The sequence below is a fragment of the Felis catus genome, chromosome B4, assembly GCF_018350175.1.
Source record: "Felis catus isolate Fca126 chromosome B4, F.catus_Fca126_mat1.0, whole genome shotgun sequence".
Taxonomy (NCBI): Eukaryota; Metazoa; Chordata; class Mammalia; order Carnivora; family Felidae; genus Felis; species Felis catus.
The window spans coordinates 121,829,045-121,847,815 of record NC_058374.1 but is presented as its reverse complement, the minus strand read 5'-3'; the positions used below and the strand labels follow the sequence as shown (position 1 = coordinate 121,847,815).

The 18,771-nt window shown below is 38.2% G+C and overlaps 1 protein-coding gene and 1 pseudogene across 1 annotated transcript; one reads left to right on the top strand and one right to left on the bottom strand.

The window, feature by feature from the left end:
* Positions 1–1,686: 1,686 nt before the first annotated feature.
* On the bottom strand, positions 1,687–1,853 carry LOC111561603 (annotated as a pseudogene).
* Positions 1,854–2,804: 951 nt separating this feature from the next.
* ARL1 (ADP ribosylation factor like GTPase 1) lies at positions 2,805–15,009 on the top strand. The gene is made up of 6 exons (XM_003989168.6): positions 2,805–3,024; positions 5,813–5,950; positions 8,381–8,462; positions 9,863–9,974; positions 13,666–13,844; positions 14,604–15,009. The coding sequence occupies exons 1-6, from the start codon at positions 3,021–3,023 to the stop codon at positions 14,632–14,634; spliced, it is 546 nt and encodes a 181-aa protein (XP_003989217.1). The 5' UTR covers positions 2,805–3,020; the 3' UTR covers positions 14,635–15,009.
* Positions 15,010–18,771: the final 3,762 nt, after the last annotated feature.

Genomic DNA, 18,771 nt, shown 5'->3' with positions numbered 1-18,771 from the left:
TACTTTTCACAACCTTACCTTTACACATTGAAAATTGTGTTCCTATGAAAGTAGGAACTGCTCTAGTCTTAGGAATTGAGAATTGAGAGAAGGGAAAAGGTAGAAGTGAGATACCACCAATAAATATTAGTTAAGTTTCCCTAAGCTGTTTATGGTTTTGTTATTTATAAATTTGCCAAGGTACTTTATAAAATTATTTACATTTTTGGACTTAAACGCTCTTGGGTTAATGAGTGCCTCTAAAAGTTAGAACCTTGAGAGTAGGTACTGTTTTAGACTATGTTGTAGGTGTAGCATAAGGCCTTGAACACAGTAAGTGGTCAGAAAAGTTATTTTATTTGTCCTAAATCTACACTAGAAAAACTTTAAAGATAACATCCTAATATTTTGGGATTTTTCTTTAGGTCAAAGTTTGCTGAGAATGGAGAAGAGTTTTTGATGCAACCAGGAAATGAGATAAAATCTTAACAAAGTTAAATGGGTAAATGTAAAAAATAAAGTTTTGATCCAATTGCAGAGGGTTTTTTTTTCCTAAGTTTTATTTATTTATTTTGAGAGAGAGAGGGCAGGACAGAGAGAAAGACAGAGGGAGAGAGAGAATGCCAAGCAGGCTACTCACTATTAGAGCTGACCCCATGAGGGTTAATCTAACCATCCTGGTATCATGACTGGAGCCAAAATCAAGAGTGGGATGCTTAATGGACTGAGCCACACAGGCTCCCCTTTTGTTTGTGTTTTATCATATTATTGTTTCCAAAGTGACTTCTAATTAGGTGCTTAATGCACATTATGAAAGGCTGACATGCCATCCAATAGTATTAACAATGGTTTTAAATTTGTAGATAGCACTTCAATTCACACAGTGTCTTCACATAGGTAGGTCTCATTTGCTTATTTGGTTCAGAATATACACTGCAAATATAAAGTTTACAGCGTACCTTTCCTTTTAGTTCCTCTTTTTTTAATGTTTGTTTATTGGGGGGTGGGGGGAGAAAAGAGAGTGCACTGGGAAGGAGCAGAGAGAGAGGACACAGAATCTGAAGCAGGCTCCAGGCTCTGAGCTGTCAGCACAGAGCCCCATGCCAGGCTCTAACTCAAGAACTGAGATATCATTACCTGATCAAAGTCATACGCTTAACCGCCTGAGCCACCCAGGCGCCCTTCCTTTTAGTTCTTTAAAGGGAATTTGGGGGCACCTGGGTGGCGCAGTTGGTTAGGCGTCCAACTTCAGCCAGGTCACGATCTCGCGCTCCGTGAGTTCGAGCCCCGCGTCAGGCTCTGGGCTGATGGCTCAGAGCCTGGAGCCTGTTTCCGATTCTGTGTCTCCCTCTCTCTCTGCCCCTCCCCCGTTCATGCTCTGTCTCTCTCTGTCCCAAAAATAAATAAAAGTTGAAAAAAAAATTTAAAAAAAAAATAAAAAAAATAAAGGGAATTTGTATTTTCACAGAACTGCATGCATTATACTGGAAATCTGACATGGACAAAATTTTAAGTAGCAATGGTCAAGATTTGCCAATCGTGACAATCGAATCTTGACAAGCTTGTCAATGCTAATATTGACAAGCTAATTTTGGCAAAGACAGGCAGGGGAAGAGGATGAAGAACAGGAGAAAAAGGTCAGTGGAATCCCAGCCCACTGAAGTCCAACAGCTGGCACATTATAATGCTTACAACACACAGCCTTAAAAAAGGTCCAGGTGTTCAGATAAAGAGTCGCTCAACTCTCTCCTTCTCAAAACAACAAAGATAAAAAAACAAATAAAACCTTCCCTTGCAAGAAAAATTCTGTGAATTTATTAAACTGATAAGAACAGATGCTACACTTGATCTTAGCCAAAAGGCAGAGAAACGATTTTGTGAATTTATAATTTAGAAGCGGGGAAGGGAGGCAAGGGCAACAGGTAGGTCTAGTTTCAATGCCTAGGCAGCTGGAGAGGTCTGAAAATTGAAACAAAAGTCAGTCCATAAACTTCTGTTGAATGGATGAAAATCCCTATTATAAATAAAAACATAAAATGCCAAAACCATATCTGGAAGGAGACCCAAGAAAGAGTTTACAATGGTGACTTCTAGGGAGAACTGTGGTATTGTGGCTACGGATCGGTTTATTTTTCTGTGTACCTTTACGAATTAAGACACGCACGCTCAACCTTTAAAAAAAATTACAGTCTAGGAGAATCCCTTCTTCCCATCGTCCAAGTACTGCTTCATTTCTCCCAATACAATTCCCTGTCAAAACCGGCATTACTGTCGACAGACGCCCCTGGAAGGAACCAGCCCGCCCGCACTGCCAAGCACACAAAGCTGGTCAGGTGCTCAGAATTAGGTGGAAGAACGGAGTGAAGGGCTCTAACGCTGACCCAGCACGCCAATGCGACACTAAAAAACTCCAGTTAGCGACCTCAGGCGTAAGGCTGCTTTGCATTGGCGGCGCGGGGCTCTTCCTATTATTATTACGTAGTCCTATTTCCGTGTGGGAGAGAGAACCCAAGGAAAGGTGCTTCGCCCCCGCAGGACGCTTCAGGACCTGCAACTTCTGCCACGCTGCACCCGATGCCTGCGTCCAGTCGACTGGCTGCTGCATCGAGGCCCAACTCGAATTTTTGGGTGACAGATTCGCCACTTTTGGGGGTCAGAATTTAAAAGGAAAATTCGAATTTCCCTGTTTGGGAAGCCCTTTCAACAAGAAAATAGAAGCAGGAGAAACTTGGGGTCCTTGAATATTTTTTATCCTCTGGCTTTCACCTTGCGCGCCCGGGACTTTTGTCGAAAGCGACGACGCGGACGCTCAGGTCGCCGTTCCCGGCGCGTAGTCGCAGCGGCCCGTCGCTCCCGCCCCCGCCGGGAGTCCGACGTGGAAGTTGCTGGCGGACCGGACTTCCAAGGAAACCGCTTCCGAGCCGGAGCCGGAGCCGGAGGCCGAGGCTTGTAGAGGTGGCGGCGCCGAGGCTCGAATAGGAGTCGCTGCCGAGGCCGGGGCCTGTCTCTAACCACCAACAAGGGCGGACAGGCGGTTCATCATGGGTGAGGATCTGAGTAGGGCGCCCGGGCGCGCTCGAGGGGCTTCGGCCGGAGGGCCGGGGTCTGGAGGAGAGGGGTCGGCCTGGGAAGCTCGGAGTAGCCAGCTTTTCAGGGGCAGGTCGGTGAGGACTTAACTCACCTTGGCTGTTCGCCTGTGGGAGTGGACCCTGCTTCGAGCGTTCCCTCTGCCCTCGCTCCTGTCCCCTTTATCCCAAAAGGGTCAGGGGGCGGGGGCGGCGCAGGTCCGCCCGGCGCTGCGGCCGGGGGAACCCGGCCCCGAGACCTTTCCCTTGACCATGAACTTTTCCCTGTCCCTCTCAGACCCAGCTCGATTTGGGGGTCAGAGTTAGTCTTGGGAAGCTTGGCAACTTGTCAGTCGCAGGTGCGCTGAGGTTTCTTGCGTGAAAAATAAGATTTGACCCCACAGTAGAAGCGTGATTCTCTTCCTGGTCGCTGGAACTGCGTCAGTGTAAAAAATCTAAAGGGAACTGTTGCTCATGTTTTTAGTCCGCTTCTTATTTGCCTGCTTGCTGTAGCTTTTCATGTAGATAATAGAGTAATGTGGAGAAGGAAATGGGGAGGGTAGTGGTCATAACTGGTCAGTGAGTGAAATTTTAATCTCGATTTTTTTGGAGTGCTGGTTGAGGGAACTACATTGTCATCACAAGTACCAACCGAAGCCTCCCTCCCCGCTGAAGCCCAAATGGAAGTGCAGATTTTTAAACTGGTTTACACCTCTCCAAATGGTGCACGTTTGATGACTGACTTTAATTCCTCTACTGTTTTCTGGGGGGATTTACCTAGCCTGGAATATCACAGGCGCTTTCCTGCTTTTTTTTCCATAACTCCTTTCATTTTTTTTTTTTTTTTAAGGTTTTCTTTTTAAGTACTTTCTACATCCAGGACGGGGCTGGAACTTACAACCCCAAGATGGAGTAGCCTGTTGTACCTACTGAGCCAGCCAGGCGCCCCAGTTTTGTTTTTTTTTTAAGGTGTAAAAAGGTACTATGGATTTTGTCAAGTCACACCCCTTCTGCTACACTTTCTTTCCCAGGGTTCTCTGGCCCGTGGTGTCTTCATTTTTCCAGACTTGCAGCTCTTAATTGTGCCATTTCTTTGTCAAATAAGCATGTATTGTGTGGCATCGCTTCTGTTGTCAACTTTTTTTTATATTGTTAATGTAACTTTCAGTCTTCTCTAATGGCTTTTGATGGAGAAGGCCCAAAGTGCTTTTTTCTGGAATCATTAAAGAAAAAATGTATTTTAAAAAAGCTTCTTTATTTTGTTGTGAAAAGAATAATACTCTAAATCACCATTTATTTAAACACAATCCAAATGAATCAATACCTTAATCTGTTACCAGCAGGCCCTGCTGAGACAAAGGATAATTTTTTTAATTTTAATTTTTTCCAGGTTTCTTGAGGTATGAATGGCAAAATTGCATATATTTAAGTATGACGTTTTGATATATATATATAATATATATACACATTGTGAAATGACTACCGTAATCAAGCTAATTAATACATCCTTTTTTGTGTGTGGTGAGAACACTTCCAGATCTACTCTCTTAGCAAATTTCAACTGTACAATACATTGTTATTAATTGTAGTTACCATGCTGTTAATTAGGTCTCCAGAAATTACTACTATTGTAAGGAAAGTTTGTACCCTTGACATCTCTCCCATTTCTCCCCACTCCCCCAGCATCTGAGGACTACCATTCTACTCTGTTCACTAGTGCTTTTATATTACACAATACCTTGCATATAGGAAGCTTTCTGGAAATATTTCAATATACATTGAATGTAGCTTTATTATTTTTTTAAATGAGTTTTCTGCCAAAAGTAGGTTTTGTTATTTTGGGCTTCTGTGCCTCAATTTATTTTGCTAATTCTATTGCTTACAGAGAAATCTCAGTGATTGAAGGTAGTTATCATGGTGCTACTGTACAATGATAATAATTGCTTTTCATATATAAGGATCTCATTGTCCCAGTGTCATTCTTATTTGTCCTTTGGTGTTTAGGGGTTGTGAGGAGATCATGCTAAGGTATCCATAGTCTCATGATTAGAAAGTGAGCTTCATGAGGAAGGTAGTCCTATTTCTCTTATGCTGCAATGTATCTTCTGTGCCTTCCTAATACAGTATCTAGGACATAGTGACGATCAGTAATTACTTGTTTGGTGTTGAATAATGTATATCATTGGGAGCAAACTTAATGAACCTATGAATCAAGGAAAATACTATAGTATTATTTAATTTGGCATAGCTTTAATTTTTTTTTTTCTTGAGAGAGAGACTGTGACAGTGGGGGAGGGGTCCTGGGAAAGGGAGAGAATCTTAAATTTTTTTTTTTTTTCAACGTTTATTTATTTTTGGGACAGAGAGAGACAGAGCATGAATGGGGGAGGGGCAGAGAGAGAGGGAGACACAGAATCGGAAACAGGCTCCAGGCTCTGAGCCATCAGCCCAGAGCCTGACGCGGGGCTCGAACTCACGGACCGCGAGATCGTGACCTGGCTGAAGTCGGACGCTTAACCGACTGCGCCACCCAGGCGCCCCAAGGGAGAGAATCTTAAGGAGGCTCCAGGCCCAGTGCGGAGGCCCACCTGGAGCTGGATCTCATGAACCTGAGAAGATCATGACCTGAGCCGAAATCAAGAGTCTGATGCTTAACCAACTGAGCCATCCAGGCACCCCTGGTATAGCTTAAAAAGGGCGAGATTAAATGTTCTGTGGACCTAGTTCAGAAAATGATAATACATTTTTTCTTTTATTATTTTTTTCAGGTGGCTTTTTCTCAAGTATTTTTTCCAGTCTGTTTGGAACCCGGGAAATGAGGATTTTAATTTTGGGATTAGATGGAGCAGGAAAAACTACAATTTTGTACAGATTACAGGTTGGAGAAGTCGTTACTACGATTCCTAGTAAGTGTTAGTATGATAAACAAATTGTAGGGGTTTTTGTTTTCCATCTAACATAACTTTATTTCTGAATAAGTAATTCATATAATAAGTTAATGTTAAGGTTTGTAAACTTCTAGTGTGGGCATAATATTGATAACATTTTTCATAAATTTAGAGGCATTTTGTAAACCCCTGTGCATGGCTGGGTTTTGCTGTTTAAAGCTAATTTTAAAAGTTGGATAGAGTTAAGGCACTTAATCTTATTGAGGGCTAGTATCTTTATTGATAAAATGAAGATAATAAATATACCCACTGACTTTGAGGGGGGAATAAGTGAAATATATAAAATACTTTGTAAACCTGTTTAAAGAATCATATAGATGTTAAGTGATACTATTGCATCTGAAGTGCTTTTTTTCCCCCCGTATGTTACTATTTATATATATATGTATTTTAAACTTTATTTATTTTTGAGAGACAGAATGTGAGTAGGGGAGGAGCAGAGAGAGAGGGAGACACAGAATCTGAAGCAGGCTCCAGGCTCCAAGCTGTCAGCACAGAGCCTGATGCAGGGCCCGAACCCACGAACCATGAGATTGTGACCTGAGCTGAAGTCAGACGCTCAATCACGCTCAATAGACTGAGCCACCCAGGTGCCCCTATTTGTTATTATTTTAATAAGATTTGTTTCTCTTAAGGAATTCATTGCTTTTAAAGATCTGAGTTGAAGAGATTGACTGTTGAATTAATCTGGTACCTGAAAATATCAAGAAAAGAAACACCTCAACTTTAAATCAGTTGATATCTTAGAGGAATATTCTCAAATAACCCTGTTTTACTACATGAGAAAACTATTATTTATACTTTTTTTATTTGTTGGCCTGAATTGACTTCGAGAAGATTAATATATTAAACTAAGTTTAAGAGTTTGTTGAAGAGTATTTTAAATTATGCCTCTAAAATCACTGTCATGCAAGGTATTTCTATATTTAGTAGTATTTAAATTTCCAGATTAAAAGAGAAAAAGGTCTAGCTTTTATGAAAGAAGAACCTTTTAAACTCTGTGGCATCTGATTTATTTTTGCCACCATCAGTAAATTTCAGTTCCCTTGATTTTTGCTTCTCAAAATTGCCCATCTCTGCAGTGGTTAAGTCTTGGTGGCCCCTGCAGTGCACACAGCCCAGTGGATTGCATTTCAGGGAACACACTTTACAGCCCACCCTTGTCCTTTGCATATAAAAAGTGTTATCGAGGTAAATATGGTGATTACACTCCTACCTAATTCTAAGGGACACATCATGTACTTGCACTTGATCTTAGCCAAAAGGCCGAGAAGCGGTTCATATACTTGCTTTTTAATTTTCCACTCAGGTTTACTATAGTTACTTTTTAGTTGTGATAGGCATACTTATGTAAACTTACTAGCATCATTTACCAATGTAGACTTAAACTTAAAACAAAAATTGTCCAGTTATAGCTATGTCATTTTTTACTTTGTTTTAAGATTATGAAATCTTATTTAAAAAAATTTTTTTTTAATGTTTTTATTTATTTTTGAGACAGAGACAAAGCATGAGCAGGGGAGGGGCAGAGAGAGCACGAGACACAGAATCCAAAGCAGGCTCCAGGCTCTGAGCTGTCAGCACAGAGTCCGACATGGGGCTTGAACTCATGGACTGTGAGATTATGACCTGAGCTGAAATCAGACACTTAACTGACCGAGCCACCGAGGTGCCCCAAGATTATGAAATCTTATTAATCCAAATTTTTCAGCATCTTCTCCACCTTTCCTTAGGTTCCTTTCAATGAAAATAGAAGTATCCTGCCTTAGCCATATGGTGCCACACCTCCACCTAAAAAGAATGGCAGGGAAAAGAGATGAGACACCTCCCATCTGAGCATCCAACCATGACCTTATACAAATGAGCTCTTGAGGAAGTCTGCAGAGAGTCTGTGAGATTGCTACCCTTAGAGAACCCAGTTTCTATAAAGTGGTATACAGCTTTTGCTGAATCCTTAACCACTGAAGCTTAAAATGTTGGCTTTCTTGGTTTTGTTCCATTTATATTTGCTACCTATCAAAATTCCATTTTTTTTTTGTAATACATCTACATCTGTTCTTTCTAAGCATAACTTTCTGAACACTTTTGTATGCCAGGATTGTATTATATGGAGAGTTTAACATAGTAGACTTCCCACTGAGCTAAAAATTCTGTATTTGTAGAGGTAACAGGATTCTTATATAATCTGAAAGTGGTACTGATCTTGCTAATTGATTGTGTGTGTTTGTGTGTGTGTAGCACAACTGTTTTATATTAAATGGAATAATATTTCAACCAGTAATGTGATTCAGTGGTAATTCATTAATTGCTAAGATGCAGTTAGATTGGATACTTTGAAGGTAGAATGCATTAGTCTACATATACTACTGATTTTGATTTCTCTTCTAGCTATTGGATTTAATGTTGAGACAGTAACATACAAAAACCTTAAATTCCAAGTCTGGGATTTGGGAGGACAGACAAGTATCAGGTATGGTACAAAGACCAGATTACTTTCTAGTATTGAATGTTTATTGGCCCTTGAAGGGTGAAGAGCAGTAAACCCAAATATGTCTTCTTTTGTAATTTAACAATTATTTAATTTTGAGAGATAGAGTGTGAGCAGGGGAGGGGCAGAGAGAAAGGGAGACACAGATTCTGAAGCAGGCTCTAGGCTCTGAGCTGTCAGCACAGAGCCAAATGCAGGTCTCGAACTCACGAACCGAACCGTGAGATCATGACCTGAGCCAAAGTCGGACACTTAACCGACTGAGCCACCTAAATGCCCCTCTTTTGTAATTTAAAATAAGGAAGAATTTCCTGTTCTCTCAATTGAATTAAAATTTAAGGAAGCCAGTTTTCCAGATACCACCTAAATGAAAAAAATTTTCAGGAAAATCCCAAGACCTAATTACTTGGGGAGTTTTTAACTAAAAATCCTCATTTAGTCAGTCACTTTGTCTATAAGACAGACTGTTTTGGGTTTTATAAAAATACCTTTCAGCCCACCATTTAGTGTTTAATGTGAACATAGATGCCTTCTGGAACGCAGGTCTCCTGCCTAGCATTCTGTGCTTGGCATGGCAACTGTGAATGTTTGGTGACTGTCAGTGGTTGCTCACTGTGGTGCCTGCCATCTTAAAACATGGGTAGTGCAGTCTCCAAATATCCTGCTGCCTTTTTTACTCATTTTATTTATTTTTTAAAAAGTTTATTTATTTTGAGAGAAGGGAGAGTGCAAGTGGGGGAGGGGCGGGGGGGGGGGGGAGAGAATCCCAAGCAGGCTCCGTGCTGTCAGTGCAGAGCCCAATGTGGGGCTCGATTCTAGGAACCGTGAGATGATGATATGAACCAAAATCAAGAGTCAGACACCCAACCAACTGAGCCACCCAGGTGCCCCTAACTTGTTTTATTTTTTGAACCACTTTTGAGGCCCTCTCTAATTTTAGCCATTTCTACCTCATGAAGTCTTTAGTAATCAACTTAATGTCTGTTATATAAAATCATACTAAAAGTTTTTTTAAGAACCCATTTCTTAAGGAGTTCCTAGTTAAAGATTTATAAGATATAACAATAAGGTCTGGTATAACTTTATCTTAGTACATTTAGTGATTTAGGTTGATTATAAATGTCTTCTCTTAGCCTGAAGTCTGAAACTCCTCGATCCTGTGATTTAATGTTTATCATTCCACCCCCATCCCATCTGAAGGATGTGATACATATCCTTCAGAAACAGTGAATCATTATGGCATTAATTCTTTCATGGGTGGGGAAGATTGGCATATAAGCCCCCCACCTCCCATCATTGCCAAGTTCTAGCACATAAATTAACATAGCAGGTTCTTTTTCTTTCAAATAATAATATATTCTCCCTTGCTGAATTTTCTTTAGGCCGTACTGGAGATGTTACTATTCAAACACAGATGCAGTCATTTATGTGGTGGACAGTTGTGACCGAGACCGAATTGGCATTTCCAAATCAGAGTTAGTTGCCATGTTGGAGGTAAGAAAACTTTATTCAGATGTGGGGAAATCTTTTACATTTGCTTGCTGCTCTCATTATTACCACATGCAGGAATAATGAAAAGGAAAGCAGGAATTTTTTTTCCCCTCATGCCTTTAGTATCATTTTCTTTTATGCAAATTATTTCCTATTCCAGAAATTCTATTGGAAAGAGGGATGGAGACCAAAAACAAAACAAAACAAAAGAGAAACAAAGAATCCAGCCTTGTAACTTTAAACTAGGTTCCTTGATTTCTAGGAAGCTCAGAGCTGGACTCTTTCTAAACTGAAGGAACTATTCTAAGTTACTTTTATGAAGTGCTTTCTATAGAATGTTCTGTTTCTACTTGTATTTCTAGTTGTATAAATTAGCTTAGAGAAGCAGATAAGGGTATACATAGTAAGCATATTTGTTTGTTTTAGAATTTCTGGGTATTTGGCACAACTTTGATCCTTGTTTACCTCTTCCAGCTTTATTGTTCTTTACTCTTGCCTGTGTTTCCAGTGTTTCAGCCATACTGACCTTTCTGTTCTTTGGATACACTGAGCCAGCACACTGGACACTTGGTTGAGGGCTCTTCGCACTTGTTCATCTTTCTGCTTGTAGTGCTTTTCCTCCAAATCTGCATGGCTCCTTCTTGACATGTTTTATGTCATGTTTCTGTTCCAGAGAGGAAGCTCAGTTATTTTCTAAACTTATCCTACTTTATTTTTTGTACCACTTACTGTTTCTTTCCATAATTTAATTTAATTTATTTTAAAATCTGTTTTTCTTTTTAAATTTTTTATTTTATAGACAGAGAGCATGAGTTGGGGAGAGGGGCAAAGGGGGAGAAAGAGAGACTCTTAAGCAGGCTCCACACACAGTGCAGAGTCCAACATGGGGCTTGATCCCATGATCCTGGAATCATGACCAGAGCTGAAACCAAGAGTGGGACACTTAACCGACTGAGCCACCCAGGTGCCCCTCTTTCCTTTATTTTAAAATATATTTGTTTACTTATATAAATCTCCCAACCTAAAATGTAAGTTCTTTGAGTTTACCCTAATATCCCTGATGTGTAGAACAGTGTATAGCACTTACTAAAAACTCAATACATTGTATTCACTGAAGTTTATAGAATAAAAATTTATTGGCTAACTGAATTCAGAGGATGCATTAAATAATCAAAAGTTCAAAAAAATCTCCAATTGCTAAATAAGCTTTTCATATGTACTAACGGTTAATTTAAGTAATAATGACATTGCCTTATGCTTGAGAAAATTAGATACCTAAGTTTCCTTTTCCTACCAAAACTATGATTCTGAAGTATCCAATCACTGAATGTTTAAGTTCTAGGCCATTTGATTACCTACATAGAAGCTTTCTGAGAATGCTTTAGACTTCTGATTTCCTGATTACTGACTTAATGGCTGAGTTATAAAGTGAAGACCTAATAGTTTCAAACTTCTGCTTAATTTTTTTTACAACATAGCATCATATTTATCATAAGAGCTTCTTAGACCAAATTCAAGTATAAGGAATTTTAAGGGACCATTTAAGTGCTTTTAGTATAATGGATTTTTAAAAAAAGGTTTGTTTAGGTGTAAGTCACATGGTATAATTGATTTTTATCATATAAAGTACTGCATAAAGGAAATGGATTATTAACTTAAGTTTGTAATTCTTGTGCTGGTTTATTATTTGTGATATTAGAATTTGACTTGTATAATCATGAGAAAGAACTAAAAATTATATTCATTTTTAGGAAGTAACTTGTTTCAGTCAATATATATAATGTAAAGTACATATAGCATGTGAGTCGGGTCTATTATCTATTGCATTAAAACTTACAGGCATATAAATCAATTTAAGTTTTCCCATTTTTGTATGCAAAAATACATTCTAAATGGAGTAAGAATGAAATGTAAAGAATGGAAATTGTTAACTCCAAGAATATGTAAGTGAATATGTTTAAAATTTCTGGATAGGGAAGGTCCTTCTAAATCAAAGGATTGGAAGGAATTAGAAAAGATAGATTTAATTATATTAATACAAACAAAAACCTCGCAAATACAACTTAGGGTAAAGCAGGGAACCAGGACATAGTTTCATAACCAGTGACTAAGGATTTGTGTTCTTAATCATATCAAGACCTTTTGCAAATAAATAGAAAACTGAACAGAAGGAATGAATCTGCAGTGCACAAGAGAAAACTATATTCTAATAATATTTGCATTTCTTATACTCTGGTAATAAATAAGCATTTAATGACATGCTATGTTTGGAAAAATATACTATACATAGATACATATTTCTAATTCTTTCAGGGCTGCATTGAAGAGTGGTACTGTTATACACTGTTGGTGGAGTCTAAATTGTTAAAAACCTTTCTGGAAGGCAGTTTATTTTATTTAAAAAAAATTTTTTTTTTTTTAACGTTTATTTATTTTTGAGACAGAGAGAGACAGAGCATGAACAGGGGAGGGGCAGAGAGAGAGGGAGACACAGAATCTGAAACAGGCTCCAGGCTCTGAGCTGTCAGCACAGAGCCTGATGGCAGGGCTCGAACTCACGGACCGTGAGATCATGACCTGAGCCGAAGTCAGACACTTAACCGACCAAGCCACCCAGGCGCCCTGAAAGCAGTTTATTAATACATATAATAGGAGCCTAAAAAAATTCATACTCTGATTCTATTTTTAGAGAATTTGTTAAAGAAAAAGATTTCTGTGTAATGACTGCATCCCTTAGGTTTCTATAGTAGTCAAGGAAAAAGAATCTAGTAAGAATTTCTGGAGAACAGTTAGTGTATGGTGCATGCATTCATAGTGCAGAGTATATTTAACCATTAAATTTTTTTGTTTAAAAATTTTTAAAAATATTTTCATATGTTTGTTTTTGAGAGCAAGTGCACACGTGCGTGTGTGAGAGAGGGGCACAGAAAGAGGGAGACAGAGGATCCTAAGTGGCCTCTGCACTAACAGCAGAGAGCTTGATGTGGGGCCTGAACAAACGAGCCGCGAGATCATGACCTGAGCTGAAGTTGGACACTTAACTGAGCCACTCAGGCGCCCCATTAAATTTTTTTTTTTGAAAAAATTTTGGTTGTTTGGATAAATATCCATGGTATAATGTTTATTATTTTTTAAAAATATTTTTTAATGTTCATTTATTATTGAGAGAGAGAGTGTGAGCAGGGGAGGAGCAGAGAGGGAAGGAGACAGATTTGGAAGCAGGCTCCAGGCTCTCAGCCGTCAGCACAGAGCCTGATGCAGGGCTTGAACTCACAAACTGTGAGATCATGACCTGAGCCACAGTTGGACGCTTAACCAACTGAGCCACCCAGGTGGCCCAAATGTTTATTTTTTTAGAGCAGAGTATAGAACTGTGTGTATATATATTGATATTCAAATATGTAAATGTATTTACTAAATAAACTATAAGTATCTAAATTACAAAGCAATAGAAAATACCCACAGTGTTAACAGTGATCATGTTTGGAAGATAGGATTATGGATGAAGCTTGTTTTCTTCATTCTTCTCTGTAATTTCAAATAATTTATAAAGAACATCATATATTCATAATTAGGAAATATACTTTTAAAATAATGTTTTTGTTAGCATTTGTTAGCATTTTGTTAGCATTTTCCCCCAAATTGAAGGGGGCAAATTGATGAGAAAAAATTAAGTAGCTTCTATTTTATTTAGGAAGAAGAGCTGAGAAAAGCCATTTTGGTGGTGTTTGCAAATAAGCAGGACATGGAGCAGGCCATGACTCCCTCAGAGATGGCAAATTCACTTGGGTTACCTGCATTGAAGGACCGAAAATGGCAAATATTCAAAACTTCAGCAACCAAAGGCACTGGCCTTGATGAGGCAATGGAATGGTTAAGTATCATGTTTCTAGAAGCCATTTGTGCATTTGTTTGTGTGTGCAGGTGTGCATATGTGTGATTTCCCTTTAGTCTTAAGGACAAAATTCAGATTACTTAGCAGCATATCAAATTAAGTTCCTCAAGCCTTTTCTTCCACTGGTCTTCATATACATTGGCTTTTATTTCAGCCACACCCACCTGATTATAGTTAGATAAGCCACCTCTCTGCCATTTTTTTGTTTTTTTAGCTTTTTTCCTTCTTTACCTCATCCTCCAGTTCCTTATCCTTTAGTACTTAGATTAAGACTGTCTTCTTCTCAAGAACCTTTCCTTGCACCTCTCCGTGCCCAATGCCTACTGCACATGTAGGTATCCTTGTCACAGACCAGTAGTAATGTAGTAGTTATACTGTCTTATAATTGATTTGTGATCTGCTCATTAGATTTTCAGCTCCATGAGGACTGAGAATAGTTTTCACCTCTGAATTATCCACATCTGGCCTTGCTGCAGTAGTTACAGCCTGGAATGTAGATATTTGGTCTTTTTTTTTTTTTTTTTTATTCATTCAGAGCATAGATAAAAGTAAAAGCTAAGAGAGGCCTTCATCGAAATTGAGTCCATAACTTTATTCTTCTGATATAACTATCTTAGCTTTCATCATTTAAAGTGCTTTGGAATCCACTTCCAGTATAAAACCTACTATAAATGATCATGTTTTATACCTGAAAGTTTGAGGTTAATTTTATGAAACTGTTCATTTTCTTTTCACAGGTTAGTTGAAACATTAAAGAGCAGACAGTAATTCAGTCACTTCCATTCCTCTGAAATGAAAACTACATTACATATCCCTTTGGAAACAGTTAAGTGTGCTTCGTGCTACTAAATGTTAAAACTCTGTGATTGTTGGCATATACTGAACTGACTGCAATATTTGTAATAAATATAAGTATTCGGTTGGAAGGGTAGCTTACCATGATTGAACCAACTGAATGTCTGTTTTGTGTAATGTAAAATCCTTCCTTTCTTGTGTTAAGTATATATATTCTATTTGTATGGAATTCTTATTCAAGTAGAGTCCTATTAAAGAATGTATTCTCATTGAGGAAAATACCCTCCTATTTTTGAATCAGTGGTTGCATCTTGTTTGTATAAACACTAATAAATATCTTAACTCATATATTTCCCTCTAAAATGAATTAAGTTTTTTCCCGAGATTAGATTCAATAGGCTAGGAACATAGTTTGAGTTAATATGTCTCCATTTGCTTAATGACTACTTTATTTAAGCTGTTTTGTTTAAAAGCTTTTGGTTATAGGCATGAAGCTGAAGTAATTATTTTGGCAGTTAAAACCTCACTCACCTCTGTAATTGTCATGTTATAGTACCATATAGTTGTTGGAAAATTTTTACATATAGGAACCCTGTCATATAGGTAGCACCAGTTGTAATGTCTTCATTTTATGGGTGTGGACCCAAGATTTTGATGAGTTGGCTTGCTCAGGATCACCTGCTAGTGAGGTGGGAACAGGACTCAAAGTGAGATTTCAGGGTCAGAAGCTTGTCCCATAAACTGTACCATTAATTCCTGAAAATGTCAACACTGGCAACACAGACAACTGTAACTGCTTAAACAAAATTATGCTAATTGAAGTAGACACAATACATTTAAAATAATTTCTGTAAATTTGTCTATACTAGTAGAGGTAGTAAAAACACTCCTAAATGGTTATATTTGATGGAATCCACAACATATTAAAGGAAATTGAAAAAAATCTATTTTAAGAAGCATTGTAAAAGATGTCTTGACTGTCTTTCATTTCTTTTATCTATAATTGGACATGTAAATTTGGTGAAAAGTAAAAAATTAGTGGTTGTATAGGGAGAAATTAAGCATTCTTGGTTTTAAAAAAAATACACTTACTACTAGGCTATCAAAAAGTTATGTTCAAAGGAACTTTTCAAACTATCCAGTCTACTACAGGATTGGCTACAGTTGTGACAGAAGTAAACACAGTCCCTTGTATTTACTAAAACTAGGGGGAATCTTTAAGTTGGACAACTAGCATTTAAAAAACCTGATGCCCCTTACTAGTGTTCTTGGGAACACCAGTGGTCCATTACCTGTCCCTGCCACAGTCTTTCTAGGTGTTGGCCTCTAGCCTCTTTCCTTCATACTTATGGTTATTCAGATCAAATGAATGTGGCTTTTTCTTTTCACCTGTGAGACTTTCACTTTTTTTTTTTTTTTTTTAACTTGTTCCCCAGTACCCACTCTTAATTTGGTCTCTGAAGTATTTTCTGGAGGTCTTTCAGGCCCAGGTGTTCTGAGTGCTACACCTAATATTAACTGAGCATGTAATTAACATTGTTTCATCGTTTCCAAATCACTCCGGACGTACAGACTGCCCTTTCCATATTAATATACTTAGAATCCAGTGTGGTGCCTGGCATATTACTGCACCTCAGATGTGTGCATGGTTTAAATAGTAGGTATATGTCAACTAGGGAAATAGTATCTCTGCCACCTATACTTGGGTTCCCTTCTGGTCAGTGGCACATGTCTGGTGCTGGGTTTATATCTAAGTGGCTAAGTACGCCCCCAGCCAGCAGTCTAGGAACACTGTGAGAATGTAAGTGTGGGGCAAGAGAGGCCCTGGCAGGCAGATGTTGCCCAGCACATTGCTCTTGCCATCTTGAATACTGAACGCACATGAAGTAGTAGCAAAGGCAAGCACTTGGATGATCTGGATCTGTTTTATCACAAAGAATAGAATATCACAAAGAGCATACATGTACTTTAATGTGGTATAAATTATGAGGTCCTTGTGTAGCAGGAAACAACTGTACAGGTAAGTTACAGGAGTTTGAGTGCTATTTATAAAAATCTACTGAATACTGTTTTGGAGAAGCTTGAAAATGGGAAAAGCACCAAACTTAGAACACATGAATTCTAGGCACAAATGGTCATTCCTTCAGTTTTTTTCTTATAAGAGACTTGGACAGATCCTATCAAAGGTTTCTTTTAGTTCTAATATTCTATTTTATAACTCTGGTAGTTGTGCTATGTCAGGTGTTCACATTAAAAAAAAAATTGAGAGTGGTGGGATTTTGTTATCAGAATACGAGGTACACTTTTAACTTGTGGAAATGTAACCTCTTTGAAGGTAGGGACTGGATCTTTTTTTTTTTTTTTTTAATATTTCAATATTTATTTTTGAGAGAGAATGAGCAGGGGAGGGTTAGAGAGAGAGTGAGACAGAGGATCCAAAGAGGGCTCTGCAGTGACAGCAGAGTCTGATAAAAGGCTTGAGCTCATGAACTGTGAAATCATGACCTGAGCTGAAATCAGGAGCCACCCAGGCACTCCAAGACACGTTATCTTACTGTTAGTATCTCTTGCATGTAGTGTGGTGCACTTGGCACATAGTGGGCACTCAGTAATTATTTACTAAATTGTGCTCAGTATCCCTGAGGATGTTTACTTTTCTTCTTCTTCTGAAATTTCCCTAAGTGTTAACTTTTGATTTTTTATTTTAAAAATTTTTATAAAAGCAGTACATCTATTTTAAATCACTTAGAATTAATTGAAATCAACCTTCTGTGATGCACCATGTTTATGCTCTTGGCACATTACAAACTCCTTGGAAGTGTGAGAACTCCTGTTTGAGACAAACTACATCAAAACACAGATGCTGAAGTTCAAGAATGTTTGAACATTTGATTTCTATGCCTTATGCTACATTCTGACTCCATATTTAGAAATTATAAAGAACATAGGCTTTTAATCCTGGGTGTGAATCCTGCAACCTGTATTACCCTTAGGTAAATTATTTAACCTCTGTTTCTTCATCTGTAAAATAGGAACCAATTTTTAGGAAACTTTGAGCAACACTATGAAGACTAAAATGTTAACAAAGTGCCTGGCACATAGGATGGCTCTTCTTCCTCCGTCTATTGAGCACTAAAGAATATTGCTTCCACATCAACTGTAGAGTGAGACCAAGATACCATTAATACCATATGGGTGAACAAGATAATGCCAGACTGTTTTCCAAAGTGGTTTATAAGAGCTCCCTTTGCTCCACCAAGCTTGCCAATATTTGATACTGTCAACTTTATCAATCTAAAGGGTTCAATGGAATTTCATTCTGATGTTAATTTGCATTTCCTAATTATTAACTTGCATATTCCTAATAATTTCCTAATTATAAAAGACTGATTCAAAATATTTAACAACCAGACATAGCTGATATAGGAGGACCCTCTACCAGTCTAGGTATTAATCTTGTAATTTTTGGTGTGGGGAAATAGGGAATCTAGGGACTTGGGTGGCCAGGGTAGCTTGAGTGTCTCAAGGCAGTGAAACATAAGTATATATATGTACATAAAGTACATAAGTACTTTAAGAACTGTACAGCCACATCAGCTAAGTATTAATGTTTACTTCTTTTCTGTGCAATGACTATTTCTCTCCTGACACTTTTTCTATTGGGTTATCTTTGTTGATTCATAGTTACTCATTATATCCTGGATTCTACCAAATTCATTATCAGTATATGCTACATACCATATCCCAGTTGTGTCTTACAAGCAGAAAATTCTTAATTTTCACGTAGAATTTATCACATGTTCACTACAGGCAGCACTTTTTTGTGACTTAACATTTGATGTCTGACAGGGAAAAGTCCTCACCGTATTACCCTTTTTAAGAACATCATGGCTATTCTCGGCTTATCTTCTATATAAATTTTAGAATCCTCTTATTAGGATAATCTGAAGAAATCTTGGGATTTTACACAGATATGTCTTTAGCCAATGGGGTCTAACTTGGGAAGAACTAGCATGATATTAAATCTTCCTATCCACGAACATGGTTATTCCTCCATTTGTGCATATCCTTCTTTTAGTGCCCTTTGATAAAATTTTGTAATTTTCTCCC

Coding starts and splice junctions, on each gene's coding strand:
- ARL1 (XM_003989168.6), top strand. Junction 9,975..13,665: donor AGTTAGTTGCCATGTTGGAG/GTAAGAAAACTT, acceptor TATTTTATTTAG/GAAGAAGAGCTGAGAAAAGC. Junction 13,845..14,603: donor CTTGATGAGGCAATGGAATG/GTTAAGTATCAT, acceptor TTCTTTTCACAG/GTTAGTTGAAACATTAAAGA.